Source organism: Cyanistes caeruleus, chromosome 10, assembly GCF_971803275.1.
Source record: "Cyanistes caeruleus chromosome 10, bCyaCae1.hap1.1, whole genome shotgun sequence".
Taxonomy (NCBI): domain Eukaryota; kingdom Metazoa; phylum Chordata; class Aves; order Passeriformes; family Paridae; genus Cyanistes; species Cyanistes caeruleus.
Window position 1 is genome coordinate 1715225 of NC_141710.1, and position 19316 is coordinate 1734540.

The window sequence follows — 19316 nt, forward strand, 5'->3', positions numbered from 1 at the left end:
CCATCTGTTCATTGCTCATGTACACTGAGAAGAACCTTGTGAGCCTTTGGCTTTCTACTGGAAGTCTTTTGAGGCGTAGCTAGAAGAGCTATTGCACTGTCTAGGGAAGCTGGTTGTATCTTCAGCGCTTTTACTGACTGAAATGTACATGGGAATAACTGTAAAGCAATGCTCTCTTAACATTCAACACTATCACCCTTTCCTCTGATTTATGTGAGATGGCAGAGTGAAACTAGGGTGAAACTTAACAGGGCACCATGTGGATAATGCAGAAAGGGTTCTTCAAAGCATGGCATCTACATCAAAGTGGATCAAACCTCTGTGCGTTTCATAGGGAATGCAGCTGGGCCACAGCTCTGAGTGTGCCTTCAAGCTGCCCTTGCTGGGGGCTGTGCCTGGGGAAAAGCTCCAGGAGTAAGGAATTGACTGCTGCTGGCACTGAATGCATCCCCAATGCCTTGCTTCATGTTCAGTGTGCCCTGCTGTCATGCAGTGACAAATTGTACTATAAGGTTGACAACATAAGGGTTGTATTTTACAACAACAACAACAACAAAAAATATGGGAGAGAACCAATAGCCAAAATACATTTTAATTTATTAAATTAAATCCAGTCCATTTGATAAAATACAAGCTTATTATATTACCAATTTGTTTAAACCTGGGTCATATTTTTAAGAAATACAGTCAATTAAGAAGAGATAATAGACAATTTCCTTTTTACTTTTTTTCCCCTTGCTGTTAATAAAGTCCAGGATTGAAATGAACTTAAATTGTTTGAACAAAACTGCTAAAAACATTATAAAGAGATTAAACAAGCAGATTGAATTCTTAGAAACATCTAACATGCAAAACTTTTAGCACAGTTTGAATGCTTCAATGAATTTCTTGAAAAATGAATTTCCTGAAAAATTATTTTGGCAAGCACTGGGATTACTGCAGGTTTCTCCAAGGATGAGTGTGGGAAGAGCCATCCCTTGTCCCAGCCAAATGCAGGTTACTGAAGGTGTTCCCTGTTCTGGTGGTTGTGCTCAGTCCCACTACAGTGAACACCATTAAATTCTCACATAATGCAGTGAGAAGATGCTGTCTGCATGTATTGCAAGTACAATTCACATGCCAACAGCTCAAAAATTGTTCTTATGGGAATTATCAGCAATGCATTTGTTTTCTGCAGAATCCCTGAAGTTCATTAAATTTGTTTTAGACTTCAGCTAGTAAGAAGTTCAAGAAAAAGTCCTCCTGTGTTGAAAGTCTGTTTCATTACAGATGAATGAATATTTGATCACTGTTAAAGTCTGAGGATAGTTTCCCTTTGTTCTGGACAACACACATGTGTTGCAAACACAAAGTAATAGTTTTTAAATTTTTTTTTCCCAAAATAATTAGTAAATCCATTAAATAAGCAGTAGACTAATTATATTGCATAAGTTATCGAAATAGAAATTGTAAAGTCTCAATGAACAAAGGCTAAAAAAATGGTTTCTTAAAACACATGTACCTCAGCAAAAGTTAAATATGCAGCAGTCTAAAAAATCAGCTTCAGAACAATGACATTTGAAACGGCCTATCTTAAAAAATGACAGATGGCTTACATTCTACATTACATTTTTCTTTAAGAAGAATTTCTAAGTAACATTCGCTTGTGGTTGTTCCTAGCATTAGCATTACCAATATACAGGCGATAATTTAGGAATTTCAAGGCAATATTTTCCACCTTGCATATGCAAAGAGTTAACATTTATTAAAAGTATAAGCATATCCTTTTCATTAAAGGATCACAAATTGCTTTAGGTAAAATCCATGTACAATATTTACAGTCACCCTAACAGCTGTACAAATTATGTAAGTATCCTAGATCCTCTGGAGGAGTCTGGTGGGTGCCTGGCTGTATCCATGCACTCTTCTCCAAACCAGTTTGGTGCACTGCTGATGTCAAGGCTGTCTCCTGGAGTGGTCCTCTCTTGCTCCTGCATCAGCTCTCCAATTTTGGTAATATCCAGCTTCCCAGCCTTAAAGGCCCAAGACACTGCATGTGCCAGATTTATTTTAGAGTTCAATGACATTGGCTTCCTCCAGCTTCTAAGACAACTCTGGAAGTTCAAACAGCCCCTTCAAAGCTCTACTTTCTGGTGATGCCATTTGAGGTCCTACTCCCAAAACCCCTCAAGAATGTCAGAAGTCAGCCAAATTACTCCCTGTCTTTCAGCAGCCTACTTAGAGGGTGTTGCTAAATAAAACTGGTTTGGGTTTTAATTATCCATCCCGCTTGCAATTGTTTTCCCTCCTACCCTGTGTATTTCTGAGTAGGGATGTTGCCTGCAATCCTGCCTTTGCTGCCCAAAGTCAATCTCCTAATGTGACGCCAGCTGGCATAGTAATGAACCTGCTCCTGTGAAAAACTAGGTCACTCCTCGCAGCGTGTTTGCCAGTTCTGAACCAAGCGCTTTGCGGTTTGTTGTGTTAACAGAAAGTGTGTGTGCATATCATTAATCACTGGAGCTGCTTTTGATAACACCGGTTCTTTGATCTTAACACTCCTCATGAAAGTTGCATAGTGATACATCTTAACAGAAACTCTGCATTTAAGCTGTCTGGGTGTGAGGAGGGTCCAGGTTCACACGTTGAGGATCCGTGATGGCGCCTGGAAAACAGCAGAAGGGTTGGGGGAGAATCTGGTCTTCACTTCTGGGATCTAGTGGGGTGAGGAAGGGAGAAAAGCGTTAGTGTTACACAGGATACAACTGTCTAGAGAGTTTGAGGGTCCTGGGGTATTGTGAGGATCTACGTGCTCTCCTTGTAACCACTACCCAGGTGTTAGCCCCTGGCTGGGCATCAGTGAGACTGGCCTTGCTGTACAGGGGGATTCAAGGGCAGGTGTGATGCTGGGCCAGTGAGGAGGGGTGTGGTTGTACCCCAGCCCTTGGACCTTGAGGTGTGTGGTGTGATGGGGATAACCATGCCTGGGCAGGCCTTGGCTGGACCCAGCCCCTGCAAGATGAAGAGCTGTCTCTTCACAAAGCCCTGCTGGCAAACACTCTGTGAGCATCACAACAAATTCACTGCTGGATGGGTGCTGGATTTAAGTGAGAGGAATTACAGTGGTATGCATCTTGTCCTTAAGCTTTTGGAGAATGCCATCCAGACTCCACTAAAATGTTCCATTAGGGGTCACAGTCTGTGTCTGCTGTGAATATAGGTGCAGACCTGGAGGACCCAAAGGAGAAAAATTGGTTACTGGACCTTCCAGGCTGGTTAAACTGCAAGGACTTGGATAAGGATGTAAACTTCTTACACCTGGAGGAAAGGCAGAGATAGCAATGGTTGCTTTCTCTGATGTCTGTGGAATCAGAATTTCATGCAATATGTAGGTCCTGTAGTTGTACTGAAGCATGAAGGACACCTGGATGCTTCTGTCATCCCTAATGCTGAAAACTCAAATGATTTTATATAGGACTGGCCATAGATGTGCATCCAGCCCAGGAGTCAGGGTGAGTCTGGCTATAAAACATGAAAGGGTCAAAAGCTTTGCTGGGTATGCTGCTGGCACCATCCAAGCAGAGAAAAGAGCACAAAACTGCAGGCAAAGAGAGTACAGGGAAACAGGGAAAGCTATTGATCTCTGGTTGATGTTTCATTGTCCTGATTTTTCCATTCCTCTGGGGATGCATCTGACACACTAAGGAACAAGTGAGATGTCACAAAGAGCATATACACAGCTCAGTGGCTGGGGAGAAGCAGCAGCCTGAGTCCTACCTGTAGCTGTCAGGACATACCATAAACCAAATTTCCACATGTCTGGCAAAGTCAGGGGCTTCAGGTAAGAGTGAAAGTCCTATTGGCCAGGTGTGAACCAGGGTGTCTGACTTCTCTTTGGGCTGGTGGCTTTTTGGTACTGTCTTCATTCCTGACTACACCTTTGCCAAGCTGTCTGTTAGAGAGACTGTGATGGTGCCCTGGGGCCCCAGGACACGGGACCTATGCTTGCATGGTTCAGAGTGCAGTGTTCTTGGTAGCGTGTGTTTGTGTCTAGGATTCTAGTCTTCTCTTTCCCTTCCTCAACAAATGAGATAGGGACCTTCAGGGGTTTATCAAGGACCCCCTTTGCATCCAATCTGGCAAACTGGAAAACACTGTATTTTGAATCCCTAGGGTCAAAATGCAAAATTAAATCAACAAGGGTCAAATACAAGGTTTAAGGGTTAAATGCAAGGTCTATCCTCATTGCTGCACCTCAATAAATAGCCCAGACTATTGAGAGCAAGGAAGAAGTTTTGGTGAGGTTTGCAAATTCTGTTTTGCCTGAGGTCACTGTCCCACTTTCAGCAGAACTGGCTATACCCATCGTGAGCCTTGTTGCAGCAGCGTGCCAGCAGTCCTCTGCGGAGGAGGCACTTGACTGTCTGCTGATTAAACACTTCTTCCTTGTCTCCTCCAAGGCAAAGATTTACTTTTCACACGTGGCCCTGGAGTAGCTGCTTTTACCTCTACTGGCACAGCACACTGCGGCTGGGGAGTTCAGCCCCAGCCCTGGCTCTGCGTTCTGAGTCATTCAGTGCAGCCTGTGAACAATTCCTGTGGTTGGCTGGGAGATGCTGTTCTCTTTGGTGGTCTAATGTAAAAAGCAGCTAAAACACAGCCTTGTCAGTGTGCACTTTCCTTTATTCTGGGGATGGGAAGTAGGGGGGGCCCTGTCAGGGAAAATGCTGAGCACAGAGTGTTTCCTCATGGGATTTTCAGTAGCACATGCATTTCACAACAAGAAAATTATCTTTGCTGGTATAGAGAAACTCACAGAAAAAAATGTAGAAACTCACAGGAAAATCCCAAGGAAGTCTCAGAGCTGTGCAGCTTGTCTGTTCATCACAGCCATGTCCTCCTTGGCATTCTTAGTGGGAGCAGCTTCTGCCCACAGCAGCAAGGGAGAGTTTTGTGCTGTCTGGGCAGGTGCTGCTCACTAGGCAGTGATCTGCAAAGGTTCCCAAGCAAACACCTGTGCCCAGAGGCTGACTCACTCTGCAGCCCTAGTGCTAGTCCACACTGACTGCTCCAAGTTAGTGCAGAAGGTGTTAATGACACCTTTCACACATAGATGTGGTGACACACACCTTGTACATAAAGTATCCAACTGAGGGTATCATAAATCTTGAACTTTCTGTTATGCAGTTTAAAATTTTTGTTTTGGGTTGAATTCTGATCAGTTACAGTATGACATTGTCTAGCATGCCTTTCTGAAGGCAAGGGATGGCCACATTACCTAATGGGCAGTGACAAAACAGTTGTCAGTGAGGATGTGGCGTTATGCACCACAGCAATCAAATATGAGGATTTCCTGATGGGTACTTTGGGAATTATTCACACTGACTTTAGGACTTTTAAAAACTGCTAATTACCTTAAAGTCTGCCTTGTAGCTTGTCTCTTGAACAAAATGGTCTTCTGGGATAATGAAGCCTTGTTTTGACCTTATAGGCTTGGATGGTTTTGCTCCAGTCCATGGACGATACTCTTGTCTGAAATGAGATTGTCAAGACAGAAGAATTTGTAAAAGACAACATTTTCACAGGGTATTTCTGCTCAGAGTGATTGCAAAGCCAGAAGGCAAGGTGGGATACAATCAAGGTTAAACTTGTCTGAGGCATACTGAGCATAAAAGAACTGAGCCTAGCAGCCTGTTTCTCTCAGAAAGCCCAGACTGAAAGATGGAACAGGGCACAGACTGGGCTAGACGGATTCCCTGACTTAACTCTTCTCTTTTTCCTACAAAATGTGCTCTCCTGGAGGTCACTGATGCTTCCCTCCTGGATAAGAAGTCAGTGTAACTTTTTGCATGCTCACCCACTGACCACTTACAATGTAAGTGTAACACTGTCTGGCACGTTGGCCACTTACACTGTAAGACACCTTGGTCTGGTGTTTGGCCCTCACATATGCCAAGAGCCTGCTGATGTTGCCATACCTGGCTGTGGCTTCTCAGCAGCAGGCCAGTGTGTGCTGTGCTGCACAGCTGTGGCAGCTCAGTCTGAAATGCATCCAAGGGGAGACACCATCTCAGCTGGCAGATACTTACGCTGATGATTTTCCTTCACATGGGGGAAAGTGCTTTAAATCTGCATGATGATGCCTGAGAAGGCATTGCTGCTTCAAGAATAAGTCAGCCAAAGGTCATCTGAGAAATGGGAGCAGAGACTGCACTGAGAAAGGGGCAGCACCTTTTGAGAGCACTGAAGTACAGCATTGCAGGGTCTGCTCAGCTGTCAGTTCCCTTCTGCAACTTTCCCTCTGCTTCTCTGCACCCCATGTCACAAACAGGCCTCAGTAATGCCCTTGCCATTACGACTTTCTGGATGCTGCAGTAGCAGCCAACTGAGCTGTCTTGTTGCTCAGAGGAAGACAGAAATCTGCTCTGTTTGTGTGTGTATCTCTGGCAACCAATTCAGGCAGCTTCTGTAGCAAAAGGAGAGGTGACTAACCGAGATGTGACAATCTTATTTTCATACCCCGGTATGGTTCAATAACCGCATTTTACTACCTGCTTATGCACAGGATCAAGGGGTAAGACTGAGGCTTGTTTTAATGTGTCGAGCTAATCTTTGATCACATCCTTTCTGAGTTTCATTTTCCCAAGCATGCTATTTGCTGTATTTATAATAGCTGCAATTTCCTCTTTTAAATAGATATCTAACTTAAAGTGCATGAGTGTGGAGTATTATTTTAGAATGCATGGTTTGGAATTGATCCTTTTAGTATATTATAGATAATGTCCTATGGAAGAACTTCCTGCTGTTGGAAAGCAAAGCCAGGCCCCTGTCAGAGCTGTCTATGTGCATTGCAAATCTTGTTTATAATTAGTTTGTTCTTGCTGTCCTGAGCTGTCACCTTCTGCCTTCTCTGTACCATGCTGTTTGGGCCTGCTCAGGCAGCAGGTGAGTGCCCATGCAGCTCCCCTGGTTCCTGCTCCCTTCCTGTAACACCTCAGGATAAGGCAGCACTTTTGAAGAAAGGTGATTTTGGCCAAGAGATACCCCAAGAAGGCAACCTTTCAGCAGGGAATCCCAGATGTGAATGAAAGCAGAGTTAAATCTGACCTCTGTTCTGCTGCACAGCCAGAGGGAGGACACAGCTACTGGGCAAAATACCAGCAAAATGGTACAAAACCATCAGTTACATCCCTGCAGTTTCTAGGAACTGGAACCTGCTGCTCCACATAAAGGCTGATTTCCTCAAGAATGCTGGTGGCATTGATTCCTAACCATTCATCCTTGTGCTGACTGGTCTCCCCGCTGCAATGGAGTGTGTCTACAGCTTTCAATGAATGACTGTGCTGCCTGCCTGTGCAGCCAACTCTGTCTCAATGCTTTATAGCAGATCATTTGCTGATTTGGCAGGCCCCCAAACACAGTCCTTTTGGATCACAAGACCCTCATTTTGGCTGGAAGTCAAACAATTCTCATCTCAGCCTGGATAGTCAAAACTATTTTTGAGGCACCTACATGCACTGAGGAAATGCTCCCCACAGAATCAGAAACATAAGAGCAGATACAGTCATGGTCCACACCACAGCAGCATTTCTGATTTGGAACTGGGATTTTGCTCTGGGAGAACCCAGAACTCGGAGCAAAAGTGAAGGGCAGAGCAAAACAGAGACAACTTAGCTTAACTCCTTTTGGGAGCTGAGGTACTTAAACCAAGAAAGGAATATTATAAGCTTTGGTTGAGAAAGTGTGGCTAACTAAATTTGCTCTGCCTCTAAGCTTGCAGGACACTTGTTCCCATCCCCAGCTGCATAGCCAAGAGTCAGAAAGAACATGAGCCCAAATATCAGTCTGGTGACTTGACTAGAAATCAGTCTTGGTGTCATGAGTGGAGTCAATCTCATCAAGGCCTGGGGAAGAGGAATGACCTTCTTTTTAATGTTACTTAGTTTAAGATGTCAAGTGACAAGATTAGTGACTATCTTCCCCTTTGTATGCTGTGTAGTGTGACATCCAGCTGCTGCTGTGGATGAACATGCAAAGACTGACTGTTGCTGCTCAAGATAGTAATCTTCATCCTTCCCACTGCACCCCTCTCTTCCTCCCCTTGTTCCTGGACAGCAGCAGCTGTCAGGTTCCTTTGGGGCTGTAAGGACCTGCAGTGGAGGGACAGTAATCTCCCAGGCCCAGAACTCGGTGACCAGGCTCTCTTTTGGTTCTGTTCATCCTCCACTCTTACAACCTAGAGATTTTTGATCTCCATAAATACAAATGACCCAGCAGTACTTGAAGTACTAAACCATTGGAGTTGTGAAAAAGAAAGACCTCCTGAGTAGCACACAGGCTTTAAAACAGTAGGGATCAAAAGGGAAGGGCTGCTTTTTGTGTACTGCTGTTTCTTTACCTCTAACTCACTCTAGGATGAATTAAGAAGCAGCTCCTTGCATGTCGGTTGCCCCGGTGCTTTAATCATACAAATCACTGCTTTTTCAGCTGTTTCTGTGCTCTTTCTCAAAATTAGTTAATAGAGCCTGAGAAAAGGAATTTCTTTTGTAATGTGTGGGGATGTGTCTGCAGGGGAAGGTTTGAATCAGCACAGTGTGGAAAAGGAGGCTTGTGGCCTGCTGGGACAGTTTAACTCCTGTGGTGACGAGAGATGGAGCAAGTGGGAGTACAAATAATGTATAGGCTAGAAACAAAAAAAAAAACAAAACCACTGGATTGTTAATTACCATGGTGTTGTGATGAAGCCCAGCATTGATGAGAGCTGTTTCACTGAGCTGGTGTTTATGTGCCACCTCCTCCCCTGGGTGAGCAGGACTGCCTGTACCAGGCTCTCAAACAGCTGAGACTGGAGACCAGGCAGAGAAATGTTCCCACCATCATTCATCATGTGGCCTCACAGACTCCAGGACATGATTTGGGAATGGTGGATTTGGGATTGGTCTTTCTGTTCTTTCCAAACACAGTGTCTGCTGCTGCAGCTCAAGCTGCTGGATGCTATGAACTACACGATGACCAGCTATGTGCCTCCAGCTCTTCCCCCATTTCATGTGCTCTGCTAATGTTTTCTGCTCTGCAGAGAAAGCTGTCTGCAAAATCCTTTTTATTTCACTGACCTAGGGAAAACCTAGCCTAGAAGGCTTTTTAATTTCATCAAGGTGGAGGGCACTTCTGTTAGGCATAGGGAGGCAGACAGTGGGAATCCCAGCAGGGCTGTTTGCAGTGCTGGGGCTGCTGTTTCCATACAGATTTATCTTCAGCACTGATAGTCATACACCACCAATGCCAGAACAGTTGTCATTTTAGTACCTAATCTTTGTGTCAAAATTTGCTTTGCATGATTAATTAGCAGTGGCAGTTCTGAGCCACTGCATAACATTTCTTATTAAAGAATTGGAGAAAAAGGCTCAATCTGTATAGCTGACTGCAACTCAAAGCTATGCTGCCTGACCTAGTCTGTGTCTATTCTTCTGCCCTCTTCCTTCTCATACCCAGCACACTAGTGAGAATTAAACAGGATAATAAACATTCTTCCAAATTTCCCTTTAGAAAGAAATTTGTGTACACAGTTTGGGCTGCCTGTTATTTTCCAAAAGAAAATACAAACTACTCTAGATGTCCCCTGGGGAAGCCAAATTGGTGTGGGAGAGGTTTTGGCAGAAGGTGTGGGGTGTGAAATGTCTCCCTGTTTGCAACACAGCTCTTCACAGGCTACTGTTAGGGCCATGCATTCTGGTTTGTCCAGGCAGAGCTGGGTGGCCAGTCTTGGTGCCCTCCCAAGGACAGGCTAAGTCTACCTGCTGGCAAACACCTCCATAGGTCAGGGAGGGTTCTATGATGTCCCCTAGCAAATGGAGGATTGCTAATGTTAGGAGTCATGGTCACAGTGAGAGTTCTGCATGACAAAGTCAGGAACCCTCCTGGATAATGGAGCCACTAAACAGCTTCTCCTCTGAGCTGTGTCACATAGCAGTGGGGTGCCCTTCCAATCCCTGGACATCAAAGCAGATTGTGCCCATTCTCCTATCCAGCCAAAGAGCCCAGCACGAGGACAGAAATGGGGGAAAAGCTGAAGGAGGGGAAAAAATAGAGGGATAGAGAAAAGATGTAGCAGAAAGACAGAGACCAGCACACAGGAATTGCAGAGGAGGAAAGCAGAAGCCACCTGGATACTTCCTGTCTCAACTCTCACCTCCAGTAAGCTCAGGCAGTACCTGGAACCATTCATAAGTCACAAGAAGGAACCAACAGCAAAAGACTTGAAAGAAGTCTTGTACTTGAAAGCACAAGACAAAACCCCTAAGACTCAAACAATTACCTTAGGGTGAGTTTTAGGGACTTGCCTTGTTCACAGGTAGACGCTTCCCTTTTATCAGAACAATGTGACTGGGGATGTGTGAGTAGGTCTGAAGGTCTTGACGTCTGCCATTCACCCACTTTCCATTCTTTCACTCTAACCTAAGGTTGAGTGGACTTTCAAGAAGGAAATTCCTCCTACTTTAAGGAACATCTGAATTCCACACTTCAGTTCTACAGTGTACAGACGAGTCATAGTTTGCACTATACCCTCTCTTGAGCCCCTATTCGCAGCCCCACTGTGTCTCTCCTCACACACCTCTGTGCCCCTCCAAGCCCTCTCTACCCCAGCCAGGCTATGCAGTGCACAGTTGAGTCCTCTGGATCCATCCCAATGCCTGCGCCAAGCAAGCTTACTTCTTAAATAGCATAAAAATCAGGAGCTTGAGTATTAATTTCCCCAAGCAGCGAGATACTTAAGAATGTAAAGATAACTGTAAGCCTTGATTATAAAAGATTTACTGCTATTATTAAGGATAAGCATGCCTTTAAAGATCTTGCTGGATCAAGGATGGAGCTCCTCATACACAGTACTATTAACCCTGCCGGCTCAGGTGCGTGCCCTGATCTCATTTGCCTTCTGAGAGCAAACAAGTTGGGTGCTCTTGACTCTCACACCTGCTCAAAATACCTGTCACGGAAACCCCAGCAGCAGACAGTGAGTGGGCTCTGCTCGGGGCCTGCATTATGCCTGTGTGCAGAAATTTGCAGCCATCTCCCAGCTCCTCCAAGTGCCAATACAAGTAAAGCCAATGGGTGGGGGGGAAGAGGCAAAACAACTGCTCACAGCTCTGGTGCAACATTCTCACACATCTGAAGTGTTTTCCAGAAGCTGGCAGGTTACTGAAGGGAAAACTGATGCCTGTAGTGATTTATAGTCTAGGTGAGCCTTAAACAGGGTTCTCCTCCCAGAAACACTGGCCCTGGCAGAGAGGCTGTGCCTTCATCCCTGTTGCCTTCTAACAAGGTAAGAAGATGACATCCAGACAGCCAGCTGGGGATACCTGCTGACAGCACCAGCTTCTCTCATCCTCTGTTGAGGGAGCTAAGTAAAGCACTTCGCTATTTCTAGAATGTCTGCTAAATGCAATCAAGACCTAGTACTACAATTAATTTTGTGCAAAGCCAAAAGTACACAGCACCTGCAACTTACTGCTGAAGGGAGAAGTCACTTCCGTGACACTAAAGGACAAACCCTTGGGAAGGTGCAGAGAGGCCACTCAGCACTTTCTTCTGCCTCCTCCAGCATCAGTAAGGTGTAATCTACTGCAACCCTCTGCAGCAGTCCCCGGGATCTTTTCACAGTTGGAACACATCCCATTTTAGCCTTTCAAGTGCAGCTTGTATCAATTTGCCTTGGCCTGTGTGCCTGAGCTCCCACAATGCAGCCCCATTGGGATTGACTTAATTTAGACCCTGCAAAACTCCAGCCAAAATTCAGAGACTGGAGGGAGAGAGCAGCTGCCCAAAGATCTGGGGACACAGGGCAGCAGTCTGTATGGCAGGCAGTTGTGCTGTCCTTCCACCTTTTATTATTTCAAATTACACAAAATCTTTGCTTCCTCAGGAGTACAGATACTCTTCCAACACCCTCTCCACCTTCATCTTTATTCTGGCCATAGACAGATTCCTCCAGTCTCAGTCACTGATCCCAGAGGTTTATTTTGTTCTGGGAAATGCCAGGTCATGCTAACCAGCTACACTATATAGAGTTTTGTGTGCAGCTGTTTCCTTCTGAGCTTAAAGCAGAGTGCAGAATGAAATCTCACAGGAGCATTGCACTGGTACACAAAAGCACATCAAATGGTGCTGAATGTTACAGGGGTCTCAACACTACACTTGGGTGCTTCACAGAAACAAACACAATAGGCTGTCAGAGTCAAAATTCCTGAATTAAAAAAACCCAAAGAAACTACAAAACCTAAAAAAGTCCCAACACCTTACAGAGTTAAGGAAGAAAACCACTATTGACATTAAAAGCATGGAGTGGACCAGTGTCAATGCCAGCTCTTCAGCACTGTCTTGTTCAAGTCAGTCTTGATTTCTCTTTCCCACTAAGCAAACCCAGGCAGCTGCTGAGACCACAAAGTACAGGTGGAGGTTACTGACCAGCAGTGCCCACACTGCAGAAGCCAATCATCCAGGAAGAGCCTCGTGGTGGTGCACCTGACCCAGCTGCCTGTACAGCTGTTCTGTACTGTACAGAACCTGCTGGAGCACCCAGAGTACAAAGGACTCAAATGACCCATTTCATGGGAGAGTGGACACAGCTCCCCATGCAGAGAACCCAGGCCCCAGGGCTGCCCTACCTCCTCACTGGGCTGACCCACAAGGAAGGGCTGATACTGCTGCAAGCAGAAAAGAGGGAATCTCCCTAATGTTCTCCCTAGCAAGGCAGTGAGACTGTCTTACAAAGAACATGCACTATCATACCTTTGCTCCTCTCTACCATCTGCTGCAGTGGTCTCTGTAGGACACTCCCTTTTTCCAACTCCCCCAAAGATATCATGGGGTTCACCAACCTCCTCCTCAGGACACAATGGGCCTTGGTAAGAGCAACCCCCTTGTCCTGCCTCTACCACAGGTGATCTGAACTTCCCTGCTGTCCCCTCTCACTTCTGGGGGACTACAGTCTACAAGAAGCAGGGCAGATCCCTGTTGCCAGAGCACAGTGGGGCAGTGTATGGCCACCAAGGGACAGTTCAATAAACAAGGAAGGTGTTTATGGTCTTTGATACAGAGGAAGATGAATATCAACCCTTAATGCTGCTGTTTGGCTACTACCTGAATATTGGGCAAATGTTTGCAGATTGCAATGCTGCCTTTGGAAAATAAGGTGAGAGGAGAGGAGTGAACTGTAGCGGTTTTCATGGAAATGTCCTTGTGGGTTGTGAGTGCTCAGCTTACCGAAGGTGGGAGTGCTGTGATCACCCCTTCCTTACTTCAGACTGCAGGAGTGCCATCACTAAAGCTACCAAATACAAACCCAGTACCCCAAGCACAACTAATAATGAGTGTAATTCTACCAAGAACATGCTTAGTCTTTAAAAAAAAAAAATCTAAATGAAAACATACTCTTGGAGCCTATGAAGCTATTGTGAACTTTTCTCTTGCTGCTTGTCGTGACTTTGTGCTCAGTGGTACAGCGACTTAAATGTGACATTGTACCAGGTGATAATCTATAGAAACTACAGAAATTACTGGAATAAGGCAAAAGTGGTTTGACTTACATAGATCTGTCTGCATCACAGTTGTTTACTGTGCCTTCAAACAGGTTAAAGGTTTTATATGAGAATTTTTTCTGGTGTGACTGTCCTGGCTTGTGCCTCCATCCTTGTCATTAACTGTTCCTCCTTTCAGCTGTGAGTAGTTCCTCAACTACCTTGAAGCCTTTTTGTAAAATTTGTTTTGGTTTGAATGTTGGTATGTTGCCCCACTCAGTACTTTGTCCTGTGATCTGTAAACTTCTTGTTCTTTGATGACAGTCTGTGATGACAGAGCCTTGTGTAAGGAAAAGTCAGAGAGAAGGAAGGTGAGAAAAGTAACTTGATCAGCTATAAGAAAGCTGTGGCTCTAAAGCAGGCTGATGCAGCCTTCCTCTCGAGTCAGGCTAAAAAGGCAGGGGAGGCTTCAACAAGGTGGAGATGGATGTGTTTCTGAAAGGTGAATCTTGTTAGTCTTGTTCTACGCAGGTTTCTCTGAAGTAGTTCCTTGCTGCTTTGAAACTGAAAAGTGCTTTGCCTCAGAACCAATAATTACTCTGGGATTGTCCTGTGAGATGTGGCAAAGGAGAAAATAGCACAAATTCAAGCACTGCAGTTCTCCTTTCAGAGTCTGCATGTTAACTGCACATAGAGCAAGGCAGCTGCCTGTGCAGGAGGAGTGGGATAAGCAATACTGCTGTGCAGGCTGGTAATCCTCCCCAGGGCCCCCAGTTTGTCCTAAAAGCACTGTGATAAATAATCTAATGAATTGCAGTGATGAAGAGAAACATCTCCTAGGTAGATAATAATAGGTAATAAGTGCCTAAATACTTGTGAATCAGTTAGAATAAAAATAATTACTCTATTAGTATACATCATAGGTATATTAAAACCTGCTGAACATCATTATGAGGGAGCATGTGGTAACAACATGAAACTGATTCAATATTCAACAGCAGCATTGTAGGAGCTGAAATCCCTCTCCTCCCATGGAGGATGTCAATAAGAACAAAAGTTGGATTTAGGTGCATCCTACCTAACAGCTTGTTGCAGAAAATAAGCATCAGTAATCGGTTATACTGTTCAGAGGGAAAGGAAGAGATCAATAAGATAAGTCACTTAATTTTTAAATGCTCTGAGACAAGTGGTTTGCGACAATTTTTTCCATTGCCCATTAGTTGACATAGGGGATATATCCTGCAAATGTCTTCTTGTCTGACTAATCTTTTAAGGCTGTCATTTGGCTCGCCTTGAATGTCGCATTCCAGGAGTTTTAAAGGGAGAAGGATGATGGCACTATGGGATGCGGCTGTTGGGCACGGACGGGACGCGGACAGCTCCGGCTGTCGGAGGTGCGGTGTCTCCCGGCAGCGGGGGGGATAAAACGCCGCTGCGCCAGGGATGGCATCATGGATCCCACCCCGGCGTGTTCCCTCCTCTCCCTGGGCGCGGGGCGGGCAGCGGCGCGCACTGAGGCCGGCTCCGCTGCCCCGGCACACAGAGGGGCCGCCGGGGCCAGGCACCCCCCCGGGGCACAAGAGAGCTTTTAAGGACCGTACTTCTAAAAGCAAAGGCGGCTTCGGCGAGAGGCTGAGCCCGCCGGCGAGCCGGCAGCCCCCGTAACCCCTCCCCTCGGTGGCGGCTCCCCCGCGCCGCGCTCGCCCGCCGGCATCCCCGCCCCGCGCTGCGGAGGAGCGTCCCCCGCCCGCGGCAGGAGCAACCCCGGCTAGGGGCGGAGCGGGGGGGTCGCCGGGCCCGGTTACCTGTAGGAGGTGGTGTGGCCGCCGTCCGCCTGCGAGCGCGGCCGGAGCTGCTCGGGGCCGTCGACCGCCGGTCTCCCGCCGCCGCCGGGCAGGGCGCAGGCGGCGCGTCCCGGGGCGGGCTGGGGGGCGGCCCCGTCCCTCCCGCCGCCGCCGCCGCTACTGGCGCTGACCCAGGGGAAGTCGTCCCTCCTCGGGAGGGGCCACGCTCTGAAGTCCCGCCGGTACTGGGTCTCCGCCGCGAAGGGCTCTTCGGCGGCGGCCGCCCGGCTCTTCCTGCGGCCGCTCGGCTTCCCGGCGGCCGGGTCCCGCGGGCGGCGCGCCGGGGCGGGCGGGCGAGCGCTGCCCCGCGGAGGGGCCCCGCCGCGCTGGGGCGGCCCGTCCTCCTGCTCCTCGATGTCCGAGTAGTTGTGGATGGTGAGCGGCACGGACAGGTCGGACTTGTCCAGCTGGCTCCAGAAGCGAGCCAAGCAGCACACCCGGCTGATGCAGGGCCAGGCCATGGCCACGGCCGCAGCCCCCGCCTCGCCCGCAGCGGCGCCCGCGGCTCCGGCGCCCGCAGCCGGCCGCGCTCCCGGCTTCAGCCCTCATCGGCGGCAGCCCCTCCTCCCGCCGCCCCCTTCCCCGGTAACGACACCCCCTCGCCGGGATTACGGCCCGCACACGTGACCCGGCTGCCGGCGGGAGCCCCGTGCAGCTGCGGGGGCTGGCGGCGGTGCGGAGCGTGGCGAGCGCGGCCGGGACCGGACCCTGCCGGGCTGCGCCCCGCGTCTGCCTCCCGGCGGGGACCGCCTCTGCCTGCGCTTCTTCGGTGTCTGCCGCTGCTTTCGGAGCCGCTCTGTGCCCGGGAGCGCACAGTGACGGGCACCGGCCAGGCGTGGAACGCTGCTCCGTGCTAGCTGAGTGGTGCTGCTCAATTATACCTTCAGGCAGCCGTAAACACTTAGGATAAGAGAAAGCGTTTGTATGCGAAACCTGGCGCTTATAAAATAAGTGATCTGGGCGAGAAACAGCAGCCTTGCGATGTTGGTTTCCAAGAGCTGCATAAAAATCCCCACCTCTCATAATCCCCCTCCATTTACTTTAACAGTTTAACCAATTCACTTTTAAAATATCACCGATTGACCAAAATCCAAGCATCTATTTATGTATCTTAATATCAGACCTGCATCCTTTACTGTTCGCTGGAAACTGCAAATTACATCTTTCCTTTTGTACATTCAGGTTCAAAACCAAACATCCCTGGCACAAAACATTGAAACTGAGAGAATTACGTTGGGAATAAAATCAGGCTTTTGAAATTGGACGTTTTATGGACTGTAGCCACTTATTACATAATGCTTCTCCACAATTCTCCATTCAGTGGGTTATTACCAAAGCTGGAATCTCCCGAAGGGTCACCAAACTGTGAAATGTAAGGCTGTAAAAGTGAAGAATGCAGATAAACTGATATGCCACCTATTGGAGAATCTATTGAAAGGCTAACAGGACAGGCATTTCATTTCAGAATTTAATAATCCAATTACAGGTGGTTATCTGATAAGCAAGGGGTAATGGCTTTACATTGAAAGAGGGCAGGTTTAGATTAAATAATCTTCCTAATCAAGGTGGTGAGGCCCTGGTACAGGTTGCCCAGAGAAGCTGGGGATGCCCCATCCCTGCAAGTGTTCAAGGCCAGGTTGGATGGGCTTGCAGCAACCTGGGATAGTGGAAGGTGTCCTTGCCCATGGAAGTGGAGTAGAAGGAGATGATCTTTAAGGTCCTTTTTAACCCAACCCACACCATTCTATGAAGATTTATTAAGAAATTAGTTATGCAATGGAACTTGAGAAGGTAAGATGTATTGCTTTGTTTCAGCTAAGCAGTTTCTATCTAGTGTATTGGCACCTCACTTCAGATTTGCAATTGCCTCTGGGGTGAAGGAGAACTAGAAATGTACATATGGACTGGGACAGAACTTCTCCTTGGGTGTTTGGCCTCTGAAGCACAATCATGGGATAAAAAGAAATTCCTTTGCAGATGATCCTGTTGTCCTAAATATCTGATTTAGCACTTGTCCCTGCTGCTAACAGTTTTGATTTCACCATACCTCCTCCTCACATGCTAGCTGGGGCAAGGAGACTCAGAAATGTCAGGTAAAATTTGATCCTAACACAGAACTCTTGTCACAATACTATATAGGCTATTGGATGCTGTGTTTCATTTGTTGTCTGAAAACCCCACAAATGTAATTCTACTTTTAGAAATATTTATGTATTATACATATTATTTAATATATTTAGTATGCAGGAAGACATTTTTTAATTTTCTACTGCTCTCAGTTCAAGAAAACTGCTCTATTCTATGTTGTAATTTTTAAAAATAAATCTTATATGGTAAAGAGAAACAGACTTTACAGCCATGTGAGAAAACAGAACATCTGTTTTATCATGTTATCACTGGCACAGTACAAATGACACTCTGATCCTTGTTCCTAGGCCTGACTTAGCAAAATACATTGGCGAATAAATCGGATGTCTCTGCTCATCCTGTGCCTGACGCTTCCTAGTACTGAGTTCAGCTCTGGCACTGCATGTCTCAGAGCCCACCTACAGCATCAGGGAGTGCTTTGAGCAGCTGCTCATCACAGCTTGTAGGATGAAATTGGCACAAAGGCTAACTCAGACAGGAAAACCAGAAGATGCTGGATGAGATTAAAAAGTTGTCTACATTTAGAAGATTTGTCATGATTAAAAGCTTGGGAGGAGGAGGGGTGGAATACTGCAACACTAAGACAAAAGCCATCAAATCAGAAAGCAAAACAGCTCTTGCTGCCAGGAATGGGGGCTGAAAGCTCAAAGAGTTTTAACACTAAAATTAAATTCCAATAGAGCAGATCACTGAAACAAATTATTCCTTAAACATGGCAAGGGCAAAGCAGACTTAAAAGGATGAAGAATTGTGTCTCTGCATGATTAACCATGATTTTATACTTACTGCAATTTTCCTACACAAACACTAGCTGTTGTCTTTGCCAAGTGTCCACATAATCACCACTTTGTATTTTTATTCACAATAATCTCTTTGAAAAGGGAGGGGAAAGTCTTTCCTTGTGGTTGGTTTTGTTTTAGATGATTGGTTCTTTTTGTTGTTTTATTTTTTCCTGGGGTTGGATTTTGGGCTCTTTTTGTTATTCTTCTAATTTGTCAGTCAAAGGTGACTAAATGTTGAGATACTGACACGTGCTGATGCCACACTTTGCAAGAAGGGTATTTACTTGCCAGAAAGGTATCTTATGTACTCTAGTAAGCTCTTGTAACTTTAGGGCATCCCATGTTTGAGTGACTTGAGAATTGGTTTTCCTATTGCAGTTTTAAAGTCATTTTGGACAGAAAAGGTAGTTTGTCTTTCCCAGGCAATGCTGCAGAAAGGCCCAGGTGCAAAATGACATTAAACCCACTGCTTGGTAAAGATTTTTGTACAACTTTACATATGGTATACACCTCTAGGGTCTCTATAAATGAGGAAAATGGAGATACTGAACAGCCTGTAGAAGGGTGAATGCTCTTATGTTTAAAGTTAATATGAAGCTTAGGCATCAGTCCCTCAAACCACAGCCACTGGCTAGAAAGCTGGTGACTTCCAAATCTCTGTGGCAGTTCCAGGATTCTTTTTTCAGGTGCTTTGAGTCCTTTCCTGCAGGCTGAAAGGGTGCAGCAACATGCTGCCGGGAGGGCAAATCCAGCACAGGTGGGACTTCACTCCCTGCAGACCATACAGGGCCAGGAGGTACTGGTGCTGTGTTGAAGAACTTAATTGCAATTTTGGCTTATCCTACTAGACCTGTAAAATACAATGTTCTTCAGGTTCTATGCAGCATTACTCGCTACTGCTTTCAGCCAGGATCTCTGAAAAACTCTCAGCAAATAACATAATTGTTGAAGGGACTAAGGAAGTTGTTGAATGGACAAGAGGTAACACAAAGAAGAGAAATGGGGAGGAAAAAGGAGTGAACACAATAGATGTAAACCCAGCATGTGAA

General features: G+C 46.4%; 1 protein-coding gene and 1 long non-coding RNA gene across 4 annotated transcripts in view; one reads left to right on the forward strand and one right to left on the reverse strand.

The window, feature by feature from the left end:
- Nucleotides 1–19316, forward strand: part of LOC147651181 (uncharacterized) — a 34294-nt gene that overhangs the window by 1574 nt on the left and 13404 nt on the right. The gene's annotated exons all lie outside the window — the stretch shown is intronic.
- On the reverse strand, nt 579–15860 carry MAP6D1 (MAP6 domain containing 1). Of its 2 annotated transcripts, none has more exons than XM_086843671.1 (3): nt 15299–15860; nt 5394–5511; nt 579–2644 (listed from the first exon to the last, which is right to left on the reverse strand). In XM_086843671.1, exons 1-3 carry the CDS (start codon nt 15796–15798, stop codon nt 2618–2620), a joined length of 645 nt encoding a protein of 214 aa, XP_086699797.1. In that variant the 5' UTR covers nt 15799–15860; the 3' UTR covers nt 579–2617. The 2 variants fall into 2 exon arrangements, with proteins under 2 accessions (XP_086699797.1, XP_086699796.1); XM_086843670.1 differs by having other exon boundaries at nt 579–2695; nt 15299–15838.